General features: G+C 50.4%; 6 protein-coding genes and 1 pseudogene across 6 annotated transcripts, besides 20 other annotated features; all 7 read right to left on the bottom strand.

The window, feature by feature from the left end:
- Positions 1-15,076: part of a sequence feature (heterozygous, non-Esmeraldo-like haplotype) that runs on past the window's edge.
- Positions 55-86: a microsatellite.
- Positions 225-282: a microsatellite.
- Positions 294-313: a microsatellite.
- Positions 374-462: a sequence feature (T-rich).
- Positions 677-2,602, bottom strand: Tc00.1047053506855.300 (hypothetical protein, conserved; the record flags this gene model as incomplete). The annotated part of the gene is made up of 1 exon (XM_815494.1): positions 677-2,602. The coding sequence occupies one exon, from the start codon at positions 2,600-2,602 to the stop codon at positions 677-679; it is 1,926 nt and encodes a 641-aa protein (XP_820587.1).
- Positions 2,447-2,511: a microsatellite.
- Positions 2,604-2,631: a microsatellite.
- Positions 2,655-2,714: a sequence feature (A-rich).
- Positions 2,828-2,855: a microsatellite.
- Tc00.1047053506855.290 (hypothetical protein, conserved) lies at positions 3,057-3,941 on the bottom strand (the record flags this gene model as incomplete). Its single annotated transcript, XM_815493.1, has 1 exon — positions 3,057-3,941. One exon carries the CDS (start codon positions 3,939-3,941, stop codon positions 3,057-3,059), a length of 885 nt encoding a protein of 294 aa, XP_820586.1.
- On the bottom strand, positions 4,313-6,664 carry Tc00.1047053506855.280 (PIF1 helicase-like protein, putative; the record flags this gene model as incomplete). The annotated part of the gene is made up of 1 exon (XM_815492.1): positions 4,313-6,664. One exon carries the CDS (start codon positions 6,662-6,664, stop codon positions 4,313-4,315), a length of 2,352 nt encoding a protein of 783 aa, XP_820585.1.
- Positions 6,673-6,710: a sequence feature (AT_rich).
- Tc00.1047053506855.270 (hypothetical protein, conserved) lies at positions 7,065-7,679 on the bottom strand (the record flags this gene model as incomplete). The annotated part of the gene is made up of 1 exon (XM_815491.1): positions 7,065-7,679. One exon carries the CDS (start codon positions 7,677-7,679, stop codon positions 7,065-7,067), a length of 615 nt encoding a protein of 204 aa, XP_820584.1.
- Positions 7,955-7,977: a sequence feature (AT_rich).
- Tc00.1047053506855.260 (thymidine kinase, putative) lies at positions 8,550-9,617 on the bottom strand (the record flags this gene model as incomplete). Its single annotated transcript, XM_815490.1, has 1 exon — positions 8,550-9,617. One exon carries the CDS (start codon positions 9,615-9,617, stop codon positions 8,550-8,552), a length of 1,068 nt encoding a protein of 355 aa, XP_820583.1.
- Positions 9,745-9,774: a microsatellite.
- Positions 9,790-9,816: a microsatellite.
- Positions 10,179-10,214: a microsatellite.
- Positions 10,245-14,762, bottom strand: Tc00.1047053506855.250 (hypothetical protein, conserved; the record flags this gene model as incomplete). Its single annotated transcript, XM_815489.1, has 1 exon — positions 10,245-14,762. The coding sequence occupies one exon, from the start codon at positions 14,760-14,762 to the stop codon at positions 10,245-10,247; it is 4,518 nt and encodes a 1,505-aa protein (XP_820582.1).
- Positions 15,077-15,707: a sequence feature (areas merged during assembly that could not be assigned to a particular haplotype. This can correspond to areas where the two haplotypes were merged or to regions with more than two copies in the genome that were merged during assembly.).
- Positions 15,349-15,402: a sequence feature (AT_rich).
- Positions 15,398-19,015, bottom strand: Tc00.1047053506855.240 (annotated as a pseudogene).
- Positions 15,708-15,740: a sequence feature (areas merged during assembly that could not be assigned to a particular haplotype. This can correspond to areas where the two haplotypes were merged or to regions with more than two copies in the genome that were merged during assembly.).
- Positions 15,741-19,951: a sequence feature (heterozygous, non-Esmeraldo-like haplotype).
- Positions 19,322-21,727: part of a mobile genetic element that runs on past the window's edge.
- Positions 19,952-21,727: part of a sequence feature (areas not merged during assembly with more than two copies in the genome that could not be assigned to a particular haplotype) that runs on past the window's edge.

The raw sequence follows: 21,727 nt of genomic DNA, 5'->3' as shown, positions 1-21,727 counted from the left end.
TCCCCTTCAAGAAATACTCATTACAACAAAATCAACATGCAATGATGCATTTGGAAACAAAACAAAACAAAAAACAAAAAACAAAAGGAAAGTCTGTGATTACCGGACATGTTTATCAAACACAATTCAAGCCTTTCCATTTCCATTCATACGCGCTCACTACAAAAACAGAAGGGGGAGTATTTTGATAAAAGTCATAATGGGAAGCATTGATATTCGAGAGCCACACACACACACACACACACACACACACACACACACACACACACACACACATACACATAAAGATTAACTATATATATATATATATATAACTGTATATTGCAGAAATATAAACAAATGGCAAAAGACAAAATCAAAAACCAACAGCAGCAAAAAAAAAAAAAAAAAAAAAAAAAAACAGCAACGACAAGAAAAACAAACAATAACTAATAAAAACGTAAAAAAAAAAGGAAAAGAAAACGTGCACACACACAAACAAACAAACAAAAACACGCACCACTCTCCTCAAATCCGATGAAACACATCTACACTGTGAGAAAGACACGGCGAGAAATCAAGTACACTATATATGGAGAGAGATATATAAAAATTCATGTATGTATTCATGTACGTATGCCTTCCGATTCTTTATTTCATTTTGGTTTATATCCTCCTTCTGTCATATTGCTGATTGCTACACGCCATCTTCCTTACAGGACCCGCTAAGTGGTACAAGCGAGTTCTCCCTTCCAACTGACGAAAGCAACCACGAAGATGCCTTTTCCCCGACGGGGTGTAACACACTCTGCCCTGTTAGCGCCATGACAAGCCGTACAAATTCATTTACATGAAATTCGTAGTTGTCATCCACCGGCATGCCAAGGAGACACAGGGCATTTACCACCTCCGCCTTGCTTACGGGGATGCCTAGGCCACGCCAGAGACCCTCCTCTACGCACACTGCCAGTGACACTCCATGCATAAGTGGCGACAACTCGGCAGCCGGCTGACCGTCGTTAGCTGCGGCGCAGTGTGCGGACTTTGTCTGTGTCACAGTTGGATATGTCTGTGTTAGCGGAAGACTTTGGTGTGGAGTTGTGGCGAGATTATTTCCCGCGCTGTTTACAAATGTGTTGCCACTCGTTCTACATTGGCTCTTGGCGGCCGCACGGGTCAATCTGCTCGTGGCGCTCCCACTCGAGGAGCTTGTGCGCCGTGGTTCGTCCCCCGTTTTCTTTTTCTGTTGTTGTTGTTCGTGTTGTTGAGTCACGCCATCTGCAGGGCGCACCTTCCGCACAACCGACTCCAAGATGGAATAGAAAGTGCCCCGGATAACTTCGGCTGGATATCGACCTTGAATCATAAAGGCCATACGAGCGAGAAAGGCCTCAAAGTACACTCGGTCCCGTAAATCGGCATCCGCTGCACGTGAGGACACGGCGGATGCAGTCGTGAGTATGGTTGTTGCGTCTTGACTTGTTTCCTCCTCCGTCGAGAACACACTGGAACCGTAGCGCATTGTACTAATCCTCTTCACATCGTCAAATAATTCTGCAATAAGCGGGATTTCTGGAATAGGAATATTGACACATTGCAGTATCTCTGAAAGCATCTCAAGGTCCACCAGCTGCGTTTCGACCCCAACACATTCTGCCTTGGCACTACGAAACTCCTGTAAAAAGTCTTGCATGTCTACTGAAGCCAAACTGAACGCTGAGAGATCACTTCGGGTACTGTCATCGCGATCAAGAACCGTCGTGCATGTGCTGCTGTACGTCGTCTCGGGCCCGCCGCCTGTCCCCAATCGAAAGCCTGTTGTTCCATAAGGAGTATCATTGCGACTACTGCGCACGGAAGTCCACGGTGCTAACAGGGCGGAAGAAGGCCGCATCACGCATATATTTGTTCTTGTGCTACAAAGACTTGTTATCGGTGTTTGTGTGTGCGGTTCAGCCGAAGGGATTGCCAAGACATTGGGGGAGCTGGATGGAAATGTCCCTGCCTCCAGATCTACTTGCGCCGGTGTGTCATTTGCAGACACCAGCCCGAGAAATGTTGACGGTGGCCGTGGCAGTTCTGTTTCTTCAATCGGCGTCCCTTCCTCTGTGTGTCGTTCCACCACGCCTTCACTTTTCACTTCCTGTGCCACAGGATCTCTGGCCGCCAGCTGTTTATTATCCCGTCGCTCCTCCGTTGTCACTTCACGTTGCGCTGGGGCGGACTCTGACGGTTGCTGTTTTTCATTTCTACTTCTATTGAGACTGTTGAAATCAGCCGTCTCTATAAGGCAATCTTTACCAGCGGATTTTACACCGTTGGCACGCAGGTGCTCCACGATGTAATGCAGAGGATCTTCAGGCCGCTCACTAAGTACATTGCTGAAGATGTCCTCAAGTTTACTATGCACGTGGTGGCGCAGTAGGTAGCGGTACGTGTCACCCACCTCGCTTCGCTGGGATGCATTTTGCTGCTGTTGTTGATTTGACTGACGTTGTTGTTGAATTGCTTGATGTTGTTGGTGCTGCTGTTCGCCTGCCTGACGTTGTGGCTGCGGCAGGTGCCCAAGGGACCGCTGATGTACGCCGAGAGAACCTTCACGAGCAGTGGCACCACTAGACATCAAAAGAAAAAAAAAAAAAAGAAAAAGAATCCTTCTTTCTTTTCCCCCCTCCTTTTTTTTTCTCTTTTGGTTCCCTTTATTATTATTATTATTTTTTTTTTTTTTTTTTTTTACCTCTTTGCCCTACCTTTTTTTAAATTTCCTTTCTTTTATTCCTTGTGTTCTCTTCTTGTTGCTGCAGTAAAAACCACCTGCCCACACATGCAATCAGACAAAAGGAGACACAAAGAAAGAAAGAGAGAGAGAGAGAAAGGTGTGTTTCTGTGTGCGTTGCGGGCATTCATTTTTATTTATACGTACACTGAAGTAAAATACAGAAGGGCTTGTGCCAATTTAGCGCCGTTTAAAATTATCCCTTTCCCCCCCCTCCATCAGGACTCCAACGAACTAACACGCTCATCCATGTTGGTGTACAAATCCACAGACATGAGGCGGTGCATGTTTTTTTTTATTTTTATTTCCGAATGTGCACTTCCATAAAGCGGATAGGCTCCGTCACGCCCGACGTCATCGTGAACTCGTGAATGTACTTCCATACCGTCGGAAATTCCCTTTTCAAGGCAAAAATAAAGCATTTCGCATTCTCGCACACATCCCCGGCCGTCATGCCAGCGTGGCCAACACGAAATGTCAACAGCCCCATGTTCTTTACACGCACTACGCCACCCAAGACACCCTGTGAAAGCCGAAATGTGAGACTCGTGCGGTCTTCAAGGTTACGCAAGGGGGTAATGCATTTGCGCGACGTCTTTGGCAACGCCGGTACGTGCGTCGTCGTCGTTGTCGTCAAAGGCTCTGCCAATTTCGCTCCCTTTCGTTTACCCACGCCAACTTTCTTCTCCGTTTGGGTTATTGGCCCTGGTGCGGAGGATGAGACGACATCTCTTTCCCGCGCTGTCGCCGGCAAGGACGCAGTGACTGCGGCAAGAATACATGGCGGCAACTTGGACACAATCCTTTCATCCACAACAAAATGAGAAAACGTCTTTGAAACAAGTGCTGCCCGACGCACGGCCTCCGCGGCGTCCCTCTTGCAGATGGCTTCAGCCGTCACAACGGCGTCGTAGTACCCATGTCGCTTATTAATCTTAAACGCATCACGGGAAATAACACGCGGGACGATGAGGCACGTTGTACGGCCGTTTCTGGGGTAAGTGCGATTCGGCAGCTGGAAGACATGCTCAGTGAGCAGATCCGGGCACTGTGAAACAACAACAGGAGGCACGACAAACTCAATGAAGATGCCCTCCGCCGCGGCAGCCTCCGTGTCAGCCCCATGCAGCCGCTGTATTTTGTGAACCACCGCCTTTGTTACAATAAGACGCTTGTCTTGCGGCATCTTGGCCTGTTATTCTTTGTTTTACTTTACCTCCTCGTTTTTTTTTTTTTTTTTGGTTGCCCTGCGTGATGGCTGGTGGGGGCACACCACACCGTCGCCTTCTTAATGCCGTGGGACGGTTTGGCAAGCTCCAATCAAAACAACAACAACGAAAATACAGGAAGAAATGAAGCAAAATTCAAAAAGACTCCGCAAAAGGCAAGCCACACCACCTCTCCCCCTTCTTTATTCCGTTGCTTATCTTTTCGGCGATCCCGTTTGAAAAAAAGAAAAAAAAACTCCACCGCACGAGAAATAGAGCCCGCCATCGTTGTATTTTTCTCTTTTCTTTCTTTTTATTTGTGCATTTTACCAGAATGCTCTGAATACTGTCAGTCATCGTCCATCAATAGTGTGTGTTGCAGGGCGGGCTGCTGCTCCTGGGAGTAAGTAAAATCCGCATGTTCGCCCTCTTGCGTGAGCTGCGGAATGGCGCCGCTGGCAACGGCAAGCATTTTTAAGGCGTCATGAGCCACCGGAGGCGCCGCCACGGACACACCGACAGGCAGTGGAGTGTCAAAGAGTGGCGTTTCATCCCACAGTGTGTCTTTCGTGTCGCCACCATTTCCCCTCCGTTTCTTCGTGCTCGTCGCCGCCACGAAAGCGTGTGGTCGTAGCCGCTTATCCATGCCCCCTAATTCCACCAGTGCTCCTCCGTCCTCGGTACCTCCCGCTGCTGCTTTTGAATCACGAGGAAACATCTTTTCGTAAAACGCCACCGCTTTGGGGTCAGCGCGAACGGCGCTCGGGTCAAACTCCGTAATGACGAGATCCTCCCGTCGACGGACTCGCGAGAGCGCCACGTACGCCTGTCCACACTCAAAAAAGCTCCTGTTAATTTCCACCCGCGCCATCGGAAGCGTCATGCCCTGAACGCGGTGCACCGTCAGAGCCCACGCCAGCTGCAAGGGGATTTGCGTGCGTGCGGCCACAACACGTCCATCTGCCGCCAATACGTCCATCCGCACGCGCTGCACCGCCACCTCCTCCCCACCGCAGCTTGAAAAACACACCACCGGCAACGCCGTACCATGCGTCTGCTCAGAAAAGGCAACGACAACGCCAAGGTCACCATTTGACAGTTGCGGCGCATCTGGCAACGAGGCAAGCAGTACCACCTGTGCCCCGACACGCAACTCAAGCAAAGGCAGTAGAGAAACTTCCTTATCCAAATCGTATCCGGGCGTTGAGGCGTAGTCCTCAGAGGCATAACGATGAAAATTGACATCGTCCAGTAACTGCAGACGTTCCATGTTGTACGCTGTGGCACTTTGACGGCGCGCCACAATGACGGTAGGTTTAACACCAAATCGATCGCTCAACCGTCGACCAAGACATGTCGATATTAGGCCTTCCACACGCCGAGTATACCGCCCATATCGAATATCTTCCATACATGCAGCAAAGACTGGGTCACTCTCATGACGATGGTTCTGACGAAACTCAACGGCGGCAAGCCGCAGTTTTTCCCACAAAGGACAGTCAAAGCACCAGTTTGACTCAGGTTTCTTTTCATCGGTGCGATCCTCACTCATAAAAACAGCCGAGGAGGAGTCTACAGGAGGAAGCTGCAGAAAGTCACCAAGAAGAATAAGCTGAATACCCCCAAAGGGAGTATCAGGCTCGTTACGTACTCGTCGGGCAATCGCATCCAAAAGCAGAAAAATATTTACCGGGAGGACTCCGATTTCGTCAATGATGAGTGTCTTGCATTGCCGCCATGCTCGTACCACCTCCGGGCGACTTTTGACACGGCGATAAATCTTTTCAAATGAGCCATCACCTCGGCCAATGCCAGAAAACGCATAAATTGTGAGACCACCAATGATACGAGCGGCAATACCGGTGGTAGCCGTTGCCACAACGCCCTCAGTGCCTGACAAGACATGCCGCAGCAGATGCAAAAGCCATGCAGTTTTCCCTGTGCCAGCCGATCCCGTCAAAAAGACATTTCTCCCCGTGCGAACCAACTGAACGGCACGCACCTGCTCTACCGTCCATGACACACCTTCTTTGGATGGTGCCACCCTTTCACTCAGTCCACGTCCCATTGTGGACGCCATTGAATTCGCGTCCACTTCTGAATGTGTAGAAACCGTATTTTTGGGGTACATGTTTTCCTTTTTAGATGTCGGCGTTGTCACCTTACCTCCATCACTGATGACCACGCCAGAATCGTTACCATCAGGAGCAGCAGCATCATCGATATAAAAGTCTTTATTATCCCATTCCGGCATGGCAAACGCGCCTGGATCACGAAGTCCCTGTTCGTTTGCTTTGGATCCACGTCCCGCTCGACCCTTTTTGCACGCCACATTCTTCTCAATATCTTTCCAATGACTGCGGTCCTGTAGCAAGGCAGCCATAATCCTCAGAGCATCCACATCCGCCACTGTCTCAATAAACACGGTACACAACCGTTGCTCATGCGGTACCATAATTGTGAGCTTTCCCTCCATGGCATATGTCGACAACACACGTCGGAGTCCAACCAGTTGAAAGAATGTCCCCTCGTGGCGCTTATGACGACTGGAGCGGACAACAAGACATGGACCAAGCCCAGACTGCCGCGAGAGAAAACACTCCGTGCCTCCCCACTGACCTATCCGCTCACCGTCTTCTGCTGTCACGAGGATGCGGCCCCGTACGGCGGAAACTGTCATTTTCGGTTTTAGTGACGTCATAAAGGATGTTTTTTTTTTTTTTGATCTTATAAATAAAAAAAAAAATGCCTGTTGTCTATGTGGAAATGCAAACACAAACTGCGGTTTCTTTCCCACCCACAGTTGTGTCCAACAAAAAGTAATAGTAATATACCACCGTGTCTATATCTGTGTGTGTTTGTGTATGAGTTGGAGAGGCATGCAGACCACTTTCCTTCACACTTTGACCTTCACGTCACCCACATACCCACAGAAACACAAAAACGTATGAAAAGAGAAGGGAAAATTGATGCAACTGAATAAGAAGCATACGTGACATAAACAACATGAGTAGTGACTCAGCTTCTCCCCTGTCCCTTCCCACTGCCTCCTCTCTACAGCCATTTCACTCGTAGGCCCTGCAATTACACAAGAAGAAGCCTCATAAATTGACGTCACTGGTGACTCTTGAGACCGCCGCTGGTTCTTCCGATACTTTTTCCACACGAAATCCAATGTTTTTACGCACCATTTCTCTCGATGCGGCTTCAATGGCGGTTTGGCGAAGTAACTCCATGTCCTCAGCCGCACATTCCTTCTCTGTAGTTGTGGAATGCGGCCCCAACGCCAAAGCACGCCGCAACTCCGTCTCGAGCAGATCATAATGGCACTGCAGGGCCAATGCGGTGTAACGCAGCTCCGTCGCTGTCTTGTGTGCTGCGCGGTCCGTTTCCTCCAGTCGACGCAACAACGCCTCGTGCACCGCCAACTGACTAAGCTGCAATTCCGCAATGCGCAACTGCGCCGCTGCCAGATCACTTCGAAGTGTCTCAATCACCCTCTTCTCCGCCGTGGATCCCAACGACGAAGACGGTGGCCTGCGCATTCCTTTTGATTGTCCCGCCAAGAGATGAGTGTTTGACTGCAATTTCGTCGTGGCATTGGACACATTGGCAGCAGTAGTATTAGTATTAATATTAATAGTAGTCGTATTGGTGGTGATTCCCCCCTCTGAATTGTACGCCCGACGGAGCAGGGACCGGTGGGGTCGTCTCATTCAATTCCCCCGCTTATTCTCGCGTGGCACGCTACGCTGCACACGCCAACAAAACGTGACACGAAAAGAAAATAAAACACCAACAGCAGGGAAAGAAAGAAGTGAAATGCTCCAATAGGGGCACACGGCCGTAAGTGCAACTCCCACAGACAAGCGGCATAAAAATCGTCATCCATGAAATGCTGCCAAAAAAAAACAAAGGAACAAAAAAACTTAATCATCACTACCAAAAAACAACAACAAAAAGCAGGCGTGACACCCAAGACCTCACAATCAAAAAAAAAATAAATAATAATATGATTTGGCAAAAGGCAAATGGATGCGGTGGCAGCCACGGACCAAATTACCTGCTCTTTTCATCATCTTATTTGCTTTGCCTACATCCCTTCCTGCTTCTTGTGTGTTCGGTCCCCAGCCTTCCTCCCTTTGTTTCCTCCGTTTTTGTTGATTCTTCTCTGGAGGGGGCTCGCACCTCATCTAAAAGCATGTCTTTGCAGCCACTGCTGATCCTCACATCGTTTTCCGCATTTTCATTGCGCTTGATCCATTTGGATAAAGAGAACTCTCTCTCTCTCTCTCTTTTTTTTTTTTTTTTGTTCCTCCTGCGGTTGCTTATTCCATTGTGAGCTACCAAACAGTAAAAAGTCTCTCTCTCTCTTTTTTTTGTGTTGTTGTTCTTCTCATCTTCCTTAAGCAGAAACAAATATAAACTTTTTGTTCTGTTGTGTGTGTTGAGTAAAGAAGGGAATAGGTGTTGTTGAAGCGATCATCGAAAAACTCCTCGTGTTACAAAATTGTTCTCTCTCTATGCTAATAATTCGGGGGGAGGGAATCTATTTTAGTGTCTATGCGCGGCATGCAGCCAGATAATTAGTGACACTCCAGCCGTGCCTTTGATTTGCAGCGTTCAGCATCGGTCGGGACATTTTCATCCACATCGACGGGCCGCTTGCGGGCGGCGCTCGCGGAAAGTGGGGTTTCCGCTGCTGCGATTGTTGTCGGGGGTGTGATGGGGTCCTCCTCTACTTCGCGTTGCTCGCCCTTCTGCTTCTCCGCAGCGGGGGTGTCGGAGCATTTGTCCACTGTCTGCACCGAGCCCTTCGCCTCCATTTCCGCCCTTTTCTTCGACTTGGTGACAAAACACGTCCGGCAGGCGGCTATGTACATGTCAGCACCGCCAATGAGCTCCCGCTTTTCGGAGGAGACGGTGCGGTACGTGAAGGAAGCGGAGCGGCAGTGGCACTCCATGCAGACCGCAGTGAGTTTCTTTACGGACTCCGCAAGCGGGATGAGGCGGCAGATGCCATCAAACGGCTGCCTGCGGTAATCGCCATCAAGTGCGGAGACAATGACGGTCTTCCCGGCGTCGGCGGCGGTGTTGCAGAAACCAACGATGTCAGGGAAGAACTGGCCCTCATCCACCGCCACGACATCGAACGGGCGCCACGCATCGCCAACCTCGCGCAACTCCGCAACGGCCGCCGTGGCGCCCAGCAGCAGCTTGTCGTGCGACGACACGCTCTCGCGGCTGTAGCGCGCATCACGGGAGTGTTTGATGACATAACACGAGCGCTTCGCAAACAACTCGCGTCGAACGCGGCGCATCAACTCCGTCGTCTTCCCCGCAAACATGGGGCCAATGATGAGTTCAATGTGACCGTGCGATTCGTTCTCCAGCATCATCTGCAGTGAAATGTCGGCGAATAATTGTTGAATTGAAGAAGCACAGAAGCCAAACGCTAATCGAAAATTGCGTTGATCCTCCGCGTAGCGCAGTTTCAGCGTGCATGTTGACGTGTGGGAGGCAAACATTACAACAACAACAACAAAAAGGAACGGTGGAAAAGCAAATATCAAATACAACAAAGTGAAACGATGTGTGGGAGTGCAATCTACGACCCACACAAGCAAAAATAAAAAAAAGAGTGTAAAATTCATTCTTCCTTAGATGCAACACATATTCCACATGTACAATACATCCAACCTTATTGATGGAGGAGGCAAGGCATTCTTCCCTTTCCTTCCCTTCCTCCCCGAGGCGGGAGCTGCAGAAAGTGTGATGCGGACACACACACACACACACACACACACACACCGACAGATGGAAGGGTACACATGTATATATATATATATATATTCATACAAATGTCGGGTAATAAATTAAAAACAAATCAAAAATAACATCTAATGAAACAAACAATGGCGGATCTAACACACACCATCAAAAACAACAACAACAACAAAAAAAAAAAAACCATCACCATAAAAATAAAATGTAAACGTCATGGACACTCATACATGTTTATGTACAGGATATCCCGGAAGTGAATTTTCTTCCCCCGGCCTTCAAAATTCTCTATCCATCGTTTTTTTGGGTCTGAGTAACACGTCCAAAGACAAACCATCCGGCTCAATCTTCTTTTTGATTGCCCTCTCAACTGCTGCATGGATACTTCCCCGCTCATTCTCCTGTTCATTCTTTCTTTTACTCCCCCCTCCAAAAAAAAAAAAAAAAAAAAAATAATAATAAAAAAATACGATATGCTTCCTTTTATTTATTCACATTCAGCATTGCCTGCGCCGACGAGCCTCTATAAGGGCCCACTGAATGAGCTGCTTATCCTCAGCATTCATGTGCTGCCGGAAGCCCACGGTGACGCCTTCATCGCAGTTGCCATCACCCTTTTTTCCGTTTGGCGACGTTGATGGAGAAGGCGAGAAGTTGAGTTCGCAAGGCAACAGACCGTCACACTCCCGCCTCGGCTCTTTTGATAGGTGCTTCGACGGTAATATGTTGCGGGCATTCGGCGAGGGTACGTTGCGCAATCCCCCGGGAGGTTTGAAGTAGTCCGCACCCCGTCTTGCCTCAATCTCACGTCGCTCCCCCCGCGAGAAGAGGATGTCCGCAGACTGTGAAATGCGTTTCAGCGCGTACACAACACACCCCTCCGACATGCGTAGGTCGTGGATGGGGTCGACCTCAAAGCGGTCCTTCGCGGCGTAGTTGCCCTCGCGGAAGACTTCCAACACCGACTGCAGTGCGGTCAGTGCGTCGTCTAAATGATCCTTCACGGAAAGCGCAACACACAACGCATGAGCGCGGCTACGACGCAAAAAGTCATAATTGCCGTCGGGCTTTGGAACAGCAGCCTCATTTTCAATGTCCGGTTGCCGTCCAGTTTCCTGCTGCGGCTTGGAGTTGGCATGCTGCGTTTGGCCTGACTCCTTTGACGGGACAAAAGACTTCTTCGGCATCTCATTCCTTCGTGCCGCGCTCTGTTTCTCGTTGTCCCGCCAGTGCGCCACGACACCGCTGAGCACCTGGGCCAAGCACACAACCTCCGTCGCAGTCGAAGCCAAATCTTTTGGCTGCGTACGCTTACTCACAGTCTGCTGCCGCAGATGCTGGTGGCCACTCGCTATTCGTGCCAAAGGAGTTGGTGTGACGGATTTCCTGCTGGCAAGTACAGGTGGAGATGCTGGGTGTGCCGCCGATACAATGCCGCCACTGTAACTGAGTGAGCGACCAAAGGCAGACAAATTACCAACGGAAGACCCGTTAGCTGAACTCCTTGACGCTGGAGTTCTATGAATGAGACCTCCCTTATGTTCTTCTGCGGCGGCAACGCACTCTCTTAGCAGCTTGGATGCGGTGCTCATAGAAATGAGAGCTGCCCCCAAACTCTCCTGTTCCTCCACCGTCGACACACAATTCTGCTCCATGAAGGCAACGATGTCACCGAGTGTTTGCTGCTTTTCCGTCAAAGGCAACTTGAGGGCATGCATACAAAACTCGCGTAGTCGTTTTACTTCGGGCGCAGTTGCCGCTCCCAATTTTTTTGGGTGTTCTTCCTCTTCTTTGTCTCCAGTACTAACCCCACTTATTTTCTTTCGTGTCTTATTTGACCGACGTAGCGTTGCCAGCTCCATCTCCAGGGCACGACGTGCATCTTCCTCAGACACTAGCTGCCGCATCATTTCCTCCGCCCGCTTACTTCTTCTCTCCATTTCCCTCTGCAATTCCTCCAACTTCTTTTCCATGGTAGATCGGTCATTCTCCACGAGAGCGGATGCCTCCTGCAGTTTTTTCCGCTCAGATTCATGCGCTTCACATTGTTGTTGCAGCCACACCACCTGCTCTTCAAGTGCCTTTTTAGCCGACTCGGTTTCTCGCTGCAGGGCATCGTTTTTTGCTAGCCGTCTGGAGAGTGCCTGCATTTCCTTCTGGATGCGGCTAAGTAGTTCGTCACGCTCGGCCTCACTGCGCTCGTGAGTGGACTCCACAGCAATCGCTTCCTCCTGGTGCTTCCGCAATTCCTTCTGCAGCGCCGCGATCTGCTGATTAAGCTCGTTACACTCCGCCTCACGTCCTTGCAGTTTCTCTCGCTCTAACATCTCCATTTTCCTCCGTTGCTGGATGGAACTCTCTAATGTTTCGTACAGTTCGTCATATTCTTCATACGCACGGCGGAGTGCAACCATGACATCATGCTGCACCTCTTCAGGGTCTTCGGTCGATTCAGCCACACGCGTTGAGGTCCACTGATCCACTCCCTTTGGCCAAAAATAATGTTGATGCCGCCGTGTTGCTTGCAGCCTTATCATTTCCTCCTGCTGCGAATTTAGTAGTTTTTGAATAGAGCCATATTCTTCAAGAAGCTGCTGGTGCTCACTTTGCAAAGTCTCAAGGGACTCTGTGGCATTCTCCAAGTCCTGCTTTGACTCCTGCAGCATCTCCACAAGGTGTCGATGATCCTTTTCCATCTCCCGCTGCTTCTTCTCGAGGGATTGCACCCGCGCCTGCTCAGCGCGCCACCTCGTCTCGTGCCCTTTCTTCAATTTCTCTGCCTCTGCAATTGCCGTGACAAGACGGGAAACACGCTCTGGGAGAGGAAGCGAAGCGTCTTGCGTCCCAAGAGCCTCACCGACGCGGTCGAGTTCCTCCACAAAGGCTGCCTTTTCCCTCTCGAATTCACAAACTTTATCCCGCTCCTCGCGAAGGCTCACCTCCGTTTTTGACATCATGTGTGCGTTTCTCTCATGAACTTCCTCAACCTTGCTACTCATTGCCTTCACCTCCTGCGTGAGGCGTTGAATCTCTCGGTTGCGGCATTTTGCCAATTCTTTTACACCAAGCCATTCTTGCAAGAAGAGCATGGCTGTGGGGGCTTGACACTTTCGCACACTCTCGGCCACAAGTGCATTATCTACGGCCAAGGCGTTGACTTGCAGTTGCACTTCAGCCCGGAGCTCGTTCCCACTACGCGTGAGCGAAACGACCGTCCGCGGAATGGCATTGGCGGCAAGAGCAGCTTCATTCAGCAGAAGGGCCCGCAGAATTTCATTGCCCCTGGAGTCCAGAGACGCCAATGCTGCCTCGTCATGCATACCGCAATCAAGTCTCATAGAATGTGTAACCAGCCGCAAATTTTCTGCTGCTTGTCGAATTTGTTGCTGTTGTTGACGCCGAATTTCGGATAGTTCTTGACGTCTTTTATCCTCCACATCACGAAGCTCCGCAAAGGCTCTACGACGCACTTCCTCTAGCTCTTGAGCCGCACGCTCCTCCTGTCGTTGCGCCTCTGCATTTGCCGTCTGTAGTTGAACTGTGAGCTCAGCGAGTTCATTTTCCCGAGCCGCAAGTGACTCCGTGGCGCTTTGGAGCCGTGCCTGAAGTCCCTCTCCCTTTTCCCACTGATCCTTGAGCTCCTTGTAGATCACCAACACTGTCTTTTCTGTTTCGTCAAGGGCCGCATGAACCCATCGGTCATCTGCGTCACGCTGAACATGCTGCTCGGCAAGAAGTGCTTCCGCCCGCTGCAGTCTTTTCTGTAGATCCATAACTTCACTCTCTTTTTCCGCAATGACCCTCTGTGCCTCAGTCAACTGCTCTTGCACCCTGTCCCAGCCATCCTTGGGCTCATCCCGGGATTCCACTAGCCGCTGCATCTCCGCAAAAGGGCAGTGCAGAAGAAATAGCTCCACCTTATCGTCAGGAAACTGAGAGGGACGGCGCACCTCCACCTCAATGGTGACAAGTTCGGACCCTGCTTGCATCTCCACAACGGAGATAAATCCCCAGGGTGCGCACAACTCTAAAGATGCATCCTTCAAAAAGGCAGTTCGCATTGCCTCGGGTTTCTCATTCAAAATCTGGAGCCACTCCGCGCCACGAAAAAAAATGCGGTGGCGTGATGACACCATATTTTTCGTATCTTTCCACTGGTCTAAAAGGAACTCTTGTACTTCTAAATGCGGTGTGTCTTTTGGTCGTATGCCCACGGCGTCTCGGTGTTTGCGCTGCCACTCTAAAAGTTCCTTTTCCCTCTCACGAACAGTTTGCCGCAGCGCGCGATATTCCTTCTGATACATTCCAAGTTTTGCCTCCGTGCGGGCGAATTTCTCCTGCACTTCCGCCAGTTGGTGCCTGAGGGAAGTCACAACCTCCTCATTCACAGCCGATGTGTGCGTGGGTTTCGCATTGCAAGAGGCATTTGTGCCCGCCACGTCCGTTTTTAACGGTAATTCACCGACTTGAACGAGATTCTGCGCGTGCTCAAGTTCCGTACGGAGAGACTTCAATTCGCTCTCCTTCTTAGCCAACTCCCCCTCCAGGCGGTGCTTCTCATACCGCATCTGATGTACTTCATCCAAGATTTCACGCACGGAAAGCGGCGACCCCTTGTTCGTCACATCTTTCGCAGGATCCTTCCGTTCTTTCCCCAACGGCTTTTTATTACTGGGTGTCGGCGTGTTTCCCCTCACCGTGAGGGCCAACTGCGCCAACTGCGCCTCATATTGCTGCATGCGCCTCTCAAGAACGTCGTCGTATCGTTGAATAAGCCGTTTTTCGCTCACAAGCGCCTCGAGCCGCTCCACTTGCTCCGTGCGCTCTTGCAGCATCACTCGCAGTGCCATCGTTTCATCTTGTGTATCCCCGTCCTCGCCCGCGCTCACATTGCATGCGGCGGTGGAATGACTCTGCGCAGTCACGGAAACGGTCGGAATTGCACGCTTCGATCGAATCCCTGCCGATACGGAGCGGAGACCGCGTCCTCGAGCCAGCGCCCCCGATTCCGCCATTGCCCTCCCCAAGACAACACTTTCTTTTATGTATCCCTGGGCAACACACACACACACGCCGCCTCGAGCCAACAACTAATAAAAACAAACAAAAACAGCACAAAGTAACAGGACAACACGGAAATGCTTGCAAAAAGACTACCGCATAAAAAATTACCCCACCGTGTGGGAAACGCAAGAAAAAAAAAAGAAAAAGAAAAAAGAAGACGCCAGCCCCTTTTCCCTTTTATCCTTTTGTCTTGATGGATCCGCTCCCTTTCGCTGGAATTTTATATAAGTTTTACATTGAACTCTTAGCTCATACACGTTTCCCCCCCTTTCTCCCCATTTTCTTTCTCTTTCTTTCTCCTCACTACGTTCACTGAAAAAAAAAAAGACAGAATTATTCCAATGCTCTTTTGATCATGGTGGTTCTCGACCTTTTTTCAACCTTCCCCTTTCTTTTCATCTCATTACATAGCAACGGGAGACCTACTAATAAGCACAGTATTTGTGGAAGTAATTGGATATACAGGGATAGTGTAAAACATCAATACGCAGAAAAAAAAAAGCGATGATATACAGAAACCTTCCTCTGTATACATACAAAAATATAAAAATAAGTAAAAATACAAACATATAAAATATATATATTTATTTACGCCTCATCATTCTTCCAGTAGTGCTTTTTCTTGCTGCTAACGCCACTATCAGCATACCACGGCTCCAATCGAGACATTTGACGAGTAAATCTCCGCTCTTCCTCAGCTCTAGCAACGACGTGCTCATTCCAAAGCCGAGTGCCGTTCCCATTTTCATCATCGTCGTCTGTTTGAGTGCGATATGCATTGGTAAGCTGCTGCAGTAAAGTATGATACTCATCTAAAGTGACACAATAAACGGGCTCGCGTTGTAGTTCGGACGGGTCCACCGAAGCAATTGGATTAATTCTGTTTGGTAAATCAAAGGAAACATTTAGCGTAGTTTCCGACCGACGCATACTACTAGCAAGAGCACGACGGCTGCGAAACAGTTCCAACTCCTTCAATATGGAGGCGTGGTTGGAATCCTGCAAGCTCCATGGCCCAGAAATCGGTTTTTGTGATCCCAAAGAAGCCATTCGGACACTTGGCTGCGCCCTCTCGTTAGCCATCACCGGAGATACATTTGCAGCTGTCGCTTCACTGGGACAAGAACAAAGCGACTGTTTTCTTACAGAGTTACTCAATTGCATAAGTGAGGCCAGTGTACTAAAAGAATGTCGCCGCAGAAGAAAATCAACGTCCACAGTGTCCTTGCTGGGGCACGCATAAAACTCCGCAGCCGAACCCCCAGATACAAACTCCACACGGCGAATATAATCAATAGGAAGGCGAGTTGCGCGAGAAAACTCTAACAAAAGAACATCCTCAACCAACTGATGGTAATGCCTTACAAGGGGAACAAAAGCATTCCCCAGATTGTAATGATATCGGACCCAATTTGAAGACTGTGGAAGAAAATAACTCTGTCGTGCACCAACTCCAGAAGACGCAATTTCCTCGTACTCCTCTGCGGTGACAGTGTAGAGCGGGGGCGCCGCATCCCGCGTGCTGGACGGTGTGGGTCTCGTGGAGCTCGCCGCCGACTGCAGTCCTGCAATTTGGGCTCGACGCGACTCTGCCTGCCGGCGGAAGGACTCCAGTCCTTCTTCCGCCCCACGCAATTTCTGCCGCGCGTCGTCGCGCTCCGCCTCCGCCTTCGCCTTGGCTGCCGCAACTGCCTCGTACTCCTCTGCGGTGACGGTGTAGAGCGGGGGCGCCGCATTCCGCGTGCTGGACGGTGTGGGTCTCGTAGAGCTCGCCGCCGACTGCAGTCCTGCAATTTGGGCTCGACGCGACTCTGCCTGCCGGCGGAAGGACTCCAGTCCTTCTTCCGCCCCACGCAATTTCTGCCGCGCGTCGTCGCGCTCCGCCTCCGCCTTCGCCTTGGCTGCCGCAACTGCCTCGTACTGTTCGTCGGAGATGTTGCCTTTGTCTGGTGTGCTTACAAGAAAACGAGGAAGCAAGTATGCCATGAAGTGCAAGAGTCCTGGAAAATGTGTGGCTCTCGATAAGGTTCTGTATTTCTTGACCCTCTTTTTCCTTGCTTTCAATTGTGGCATCCACAATAAGACAGTCCTTTGCCGTGGTGTATGTGATTTCTCTAACTATGGCGTCTGAATTGCTTATCAAGTCAATATATTCCGCCCAAAGTGTTTCCTTGAGGTCTTTTTGGTATTCTTTCTCTAGGTCCGGCCAGCATGTACCGAAGATTCGCTTGTAGTAGTGGTGTGTTGTGGGCGTGTATGGCAGCGAATGAAATTTGCTTTGCTTCCTGCAGGAAACATGTGTCGTGTGTTCTCTTGTGTACCGTGAGAGTTCCTGAGTGAGGCTGTTGAAATTCCTCTCAGTGTCCAGACTAGCTTGCAATTCCTCAATCTTTTCGTTGGCCTGAAGAAGTTCGTTATCCTTCTCTTCCCACAATTCCTTGTATTTCTGCATATCCAAAAGCTGGCGTCTCATGTCCTCCACTTCCAGTTTTTGCTGCGATTGCAGCTGCTCTACCTCCTTGTATGGATCAAAGACCGCATTGCTTTCAGTGGTTTCAGCACGGCCCTCCTGCAACTCGTGCTCTTTCTCCATGGATCTTGCCCTGCCAACTTCTTGGGACGACGCATGACGTCTCATGCTTCTGTTGAGCTCCTCCTCCATTCTTCGCAACTCCGAGTCTTTTTCAGACAACTGTCTTGTAAGCGACCGAATAACTCCATCCTTCTCCTTTGCAATGTATGAGGTCCGCATTATCGTTTCCTCATGGGCTTTCACCTGATTTTCCAACTCCGCCACCGTTGCCCGCAAAACTTCTATTTCTGCTATCCGTGCGTCCTCTTCGGAGCCGCCGCTCGGTGTGCCGCCACGGACGCGAGCCGCGCCTCTCTCTGGTAGCAGAATATTTTCCTCCAGCAGACGCGCCCTGTAATTTCGCAGTTGCTCTTCAATTTCCTTGCGGCGCTCCCTCAGCCTAATCAAATGCGGTTTCCGGGCTAAGTGATACTCTCGTGACTTTGGGAACTTACGCTTCTCCAGCGTGCGCCGGCTTTCGCGTCGGTGAAGCACCGCGCCAGCGCCATGCTCCTCCTCCGAGACATGCAAGACGTGAATTGTGCTCTCAGGCCCGCCCAGCCACACTGTCCAGTGCATGGCACGGTACAACCGCCGCATGGACAAAATGGGGCAGTTCACACAGCGCGGGGCAAGTCGAAGACGTTGCAGCGGAGCCAGCTGACGCGTATTCCACACCACAACAAAGCCGTCCTTCCCGCTGCTCCACATGCGCGGGGCAATGTAGGCAATAGAAGTGATGGGGCCACTGTGTTGCCCGCGTAAAGTCGCCACGCAACGTCGTGTCTCATCGCTGTACCAATTCCACACCCGGATGGTGCAGTCATCTCCTCCGGACCATAAATAACCGCTGCGAGGGTGTATTTCGATGGCGCGAACCGAACCGCTATGGCCCCGCAGCGTCGCCAGGCATGCCTCATCCGTTTCAATCTGCAGCGGTGCCATTGGGTCCCACACTTTAATGGTCATGTCATCCCCGCCGGAAAGAACAAACTCATCCTTCAGTTCTCCATCATCACCACTAGGAAGAGAGTTTTCGATGGTGCCTTCCTCGTCGTTCTCCTCTAAAATATCTTCAGTTGCATACACAGCACCAGCATTTGTGGTACCAGGAACTACAAGAACACATTGCACTCCGTTTGAATGTCCGGAAAAGAGCCGAATATACGTGCACCTCGACTTGGACCACTGGTATACCTTCCAATCGTCCCCACCACTATACACATAATCGCTCACAGGAGAGCTTGCGAGGGAACGGACCGCGCCATCGTGCTGCACAAATTCATGTTCCATATTTCCATTTATGCTGTTGTAACACCGAATAAACCCGTCTGAAAAGGCTGCCCATATTTGCCTTGCTGACACCTTTCGCAAGACGGTACAAAACGCCGATTCCCGTGCACTCGCTTCAAACAGAATTTCCCCGCGAGCAGCTGCACGTATCAAAATGCGGCCATCCATCTCTGCTGTCCACACACGCAAATTGCCGCCGTATTCCACCGAGCGTGCGGTACCGGTGATAGAGTAAGTCGAAAGCGTCTTGTCCCATCGCTCACTCGTTGGGGAAACCGACCGGAGGGATGATGACCGGACACGAGAAGTTGGAGAGGTTGAGCGACTACGCAAAAACATCGCTTGGGGAGGTGAGTGGGCGTTGTACTGTCAATATATATAAAAGAAAAGGGTGCAAATCAAAAACAAACTAAGGCCGTAATTGTGAGTCAAATATATATATACCAGCGACGCCCCAACAACAACAACAAAATTATTTCTTCCGTTTGTCCCTGTCGTCAGTTGCATCCCCTCCGCAGACACAGAGCAAGAGGTAAAAAGTATAAAAGAAAAAAAATCAAAAACAGCAAAAGAAAAAATCCAATCATAAAATAAACTATAGAAGCCACATATTTTAAAAAGTAATACAAAATGACACAAAGGCAACTCTGGCGCTGCCGGCCACCTCAACGTGGTGCCAGGGTCTAGTACTCTTTGCTAGAGAGGAAGCTAAGCGCCTGCTGCCCATCCGCTGCCCGCGGAGAGGCAGGAGGCGCCGCACAAACGGGTCGGAAGGGCACCAGATGGAGCCATTTACATGGCTGCCCGCGGAGCGGTATTTCTATCCGCTGCTGAATTCCATCGGCGCTTATCAGTGCTATACATACCGTTTGCGTGCCGTATGTGACGCGCAACGACAAAAGCTACTGCTAAGCGGAGACATTGAGCAGCACCCAGGCCCCATAGCAGTACTCCAGATGAACGTTTCTTGCCTCACGCCGTCAAAACTCGCAACATTAATGGCGCAAGGAGCAGACATAATAGCCATTCAAGAGACTTGGAAGTCGTCAGAGCAGATCGTCAGCATGCACACTGGAGATTATGTGCTCTATGCACAGTCGCGCATCGGCAAGGGAGGCGGTGTGGCGGTGCTGGTGCGGAAAGCTCTCCGCTCCAAGCGTATACCTCTCACCATCCCCCAGCATGACACCAGCCTTGAAGTGGTGGTGGTCCAGGTTGCTCTGGACCAGAACCGTGATCTTATTGTAGCGAGTGCCTATATGAGACCACTACCGCAAATATCGCAATCCTTCAGGCGGTTAGTAAACTACCTTCCAGCCTCGACGCCGTTCCTGCTGTGTGGGGATTTCAACATGCATCACCCACAGTGGGAGCCATTCTTGGAGTCTTCTCCAAGCGAGGTTGCTGCAGAATTTTTAGAACGGTGCACAGATGCGGGACTCACCTTGGTTAACACCCCTGGTGAGATCACGTATGCCCGTGGCACAAGAGAACGATCCTGTATCGATCTGACATGGTCAAAGCATTTGACTGTGTCGGATTGGTCAGCTTCCGTGTCGCCGCTTAGTGGTCATTATATGCTGACATTTACGCTGCATCAGGCATTTAAGGATACCATACCTTCGGCACCTAAGTTTTTCTACAGTTGGGGGAAGTGCAAGTGGGATTTATTCATCAAGGACCTCGACGCACAACTTCCGGCATACGACTATAAAAAGCAGTCCACCGGCATTAAAGCTTTCACGAGAGCGCTTATAACTTCGTATCGACGACATTGCCCCCGCGGCATGCACAAGGACGGTCCCAGGCTTTGGGACGACACTCTCATGGAGGCAGAGCGGATGGCTACCGACAGCAAGGCCCGCTATCTACAGTTACCGACGCCCGACCGTGAGGCAGAAATGCAACGGACAAGGAGTCAATTCTTCCTCCTACTCCGAGAGCGCTTGCGCAACGCGTATCTACGTCGCATCAGCAAGTTAAATCCAGGAGAGCCACTCGCATGGAAATACATTTCCGGACGAAAAAAGGCATCACTTCCATCTCCCACATCAATGTTATTAGGAGACGGTCAACACACTTATAAAACAGCAAGGAGAGCAGCGAATGCTCTCAATCGCATCTTTCTTCCATTTCACCCCTCTCACAAGGCAGTTAGGTTTTCCAAAGGCATCAACAGACAGAGTGCATCTTTGAACATTAATGCTTCCTTTCTTTTTGGGCAGCAGAACAACAATGAGTCTGCCGCTACATTTACTTCAGGTTCTTCACTCTCATCTAGCTCTGAGCCACAGGATAAAAACGAAGCTGCCACCACATCTGGTTTAGTTGCTCATCTTCACTCCCCTCTTGATGCACCTTTTAATCGTACGGGACTGCTTGCTGCGCTACGTAATACGCCGTATGGCAAGGCCCCCGGACCGGATGAAGTCGACAGTGAGGCACTGCGACACATTTCGTCAAAGGGCCTTCGATTCCTTCTTCGTTGCATTAACCGCAGCTGGACGACCGGCACGATTCCGGTTGAGTGGAGACGCGCTACCATCGTTCCGCTCTTAAAACCCGGTAAGTCGCCGGAACTGCTTGAGTCATATCGACCCATCAGCCTTACCTCCATTGTGAGTAAGGTTGCTGGGAAAATGGTACTGAAGAGATTGCTTTGGGTGTGGACGCCGCACCCCCACCAGTATGCATATCGTAGTATGCGCACCACGACGATGCAGCTGGCACACCTGATACACGAAGTGGAGCATAATAGAAATCACTATTTCCAAGTGAGCCTTCCCAAGAAGAGCGGTATTGGCAATCAACTCCACTACAGACCCCATCGGACCCTGCTGGTGCCGGTTGAGTTCAGCAAGGCCTTTGACTCCATAGACCATCGAGTCCTCAGTCGCTTGCTGGCTAATATTCCGGGGGTGAATTGTAGAAGGTGGCTTAGAAACTTTCTATGTGGTCGCTACGCGAAGACACGAGTTGGTCACAGACACAGCGATCGGCGTCCCATGCTGCGAGGAGTTCCTCAGGGGTCCGTGCTGGGACCGTATTTGT

Source organism: Trypanosoma cruzi, genomic scaffold (assembly GCF_000209065.1).
Source record: "Trypanosoma cruzi strain CL Brener 1047053516773 genomic scaffold, whole genome shotgun sequence".
NCBI classification, from domain to species: Eukaryota; Euglenozoa; class Kinetoplastea; order Trypanosomatida; family Trypanosomatidae; genus Trypanosoma; species Trypanosoma cruzi.
This window is presented reverse-complemented; position numbering and strand designations above follow the sequence as displayed.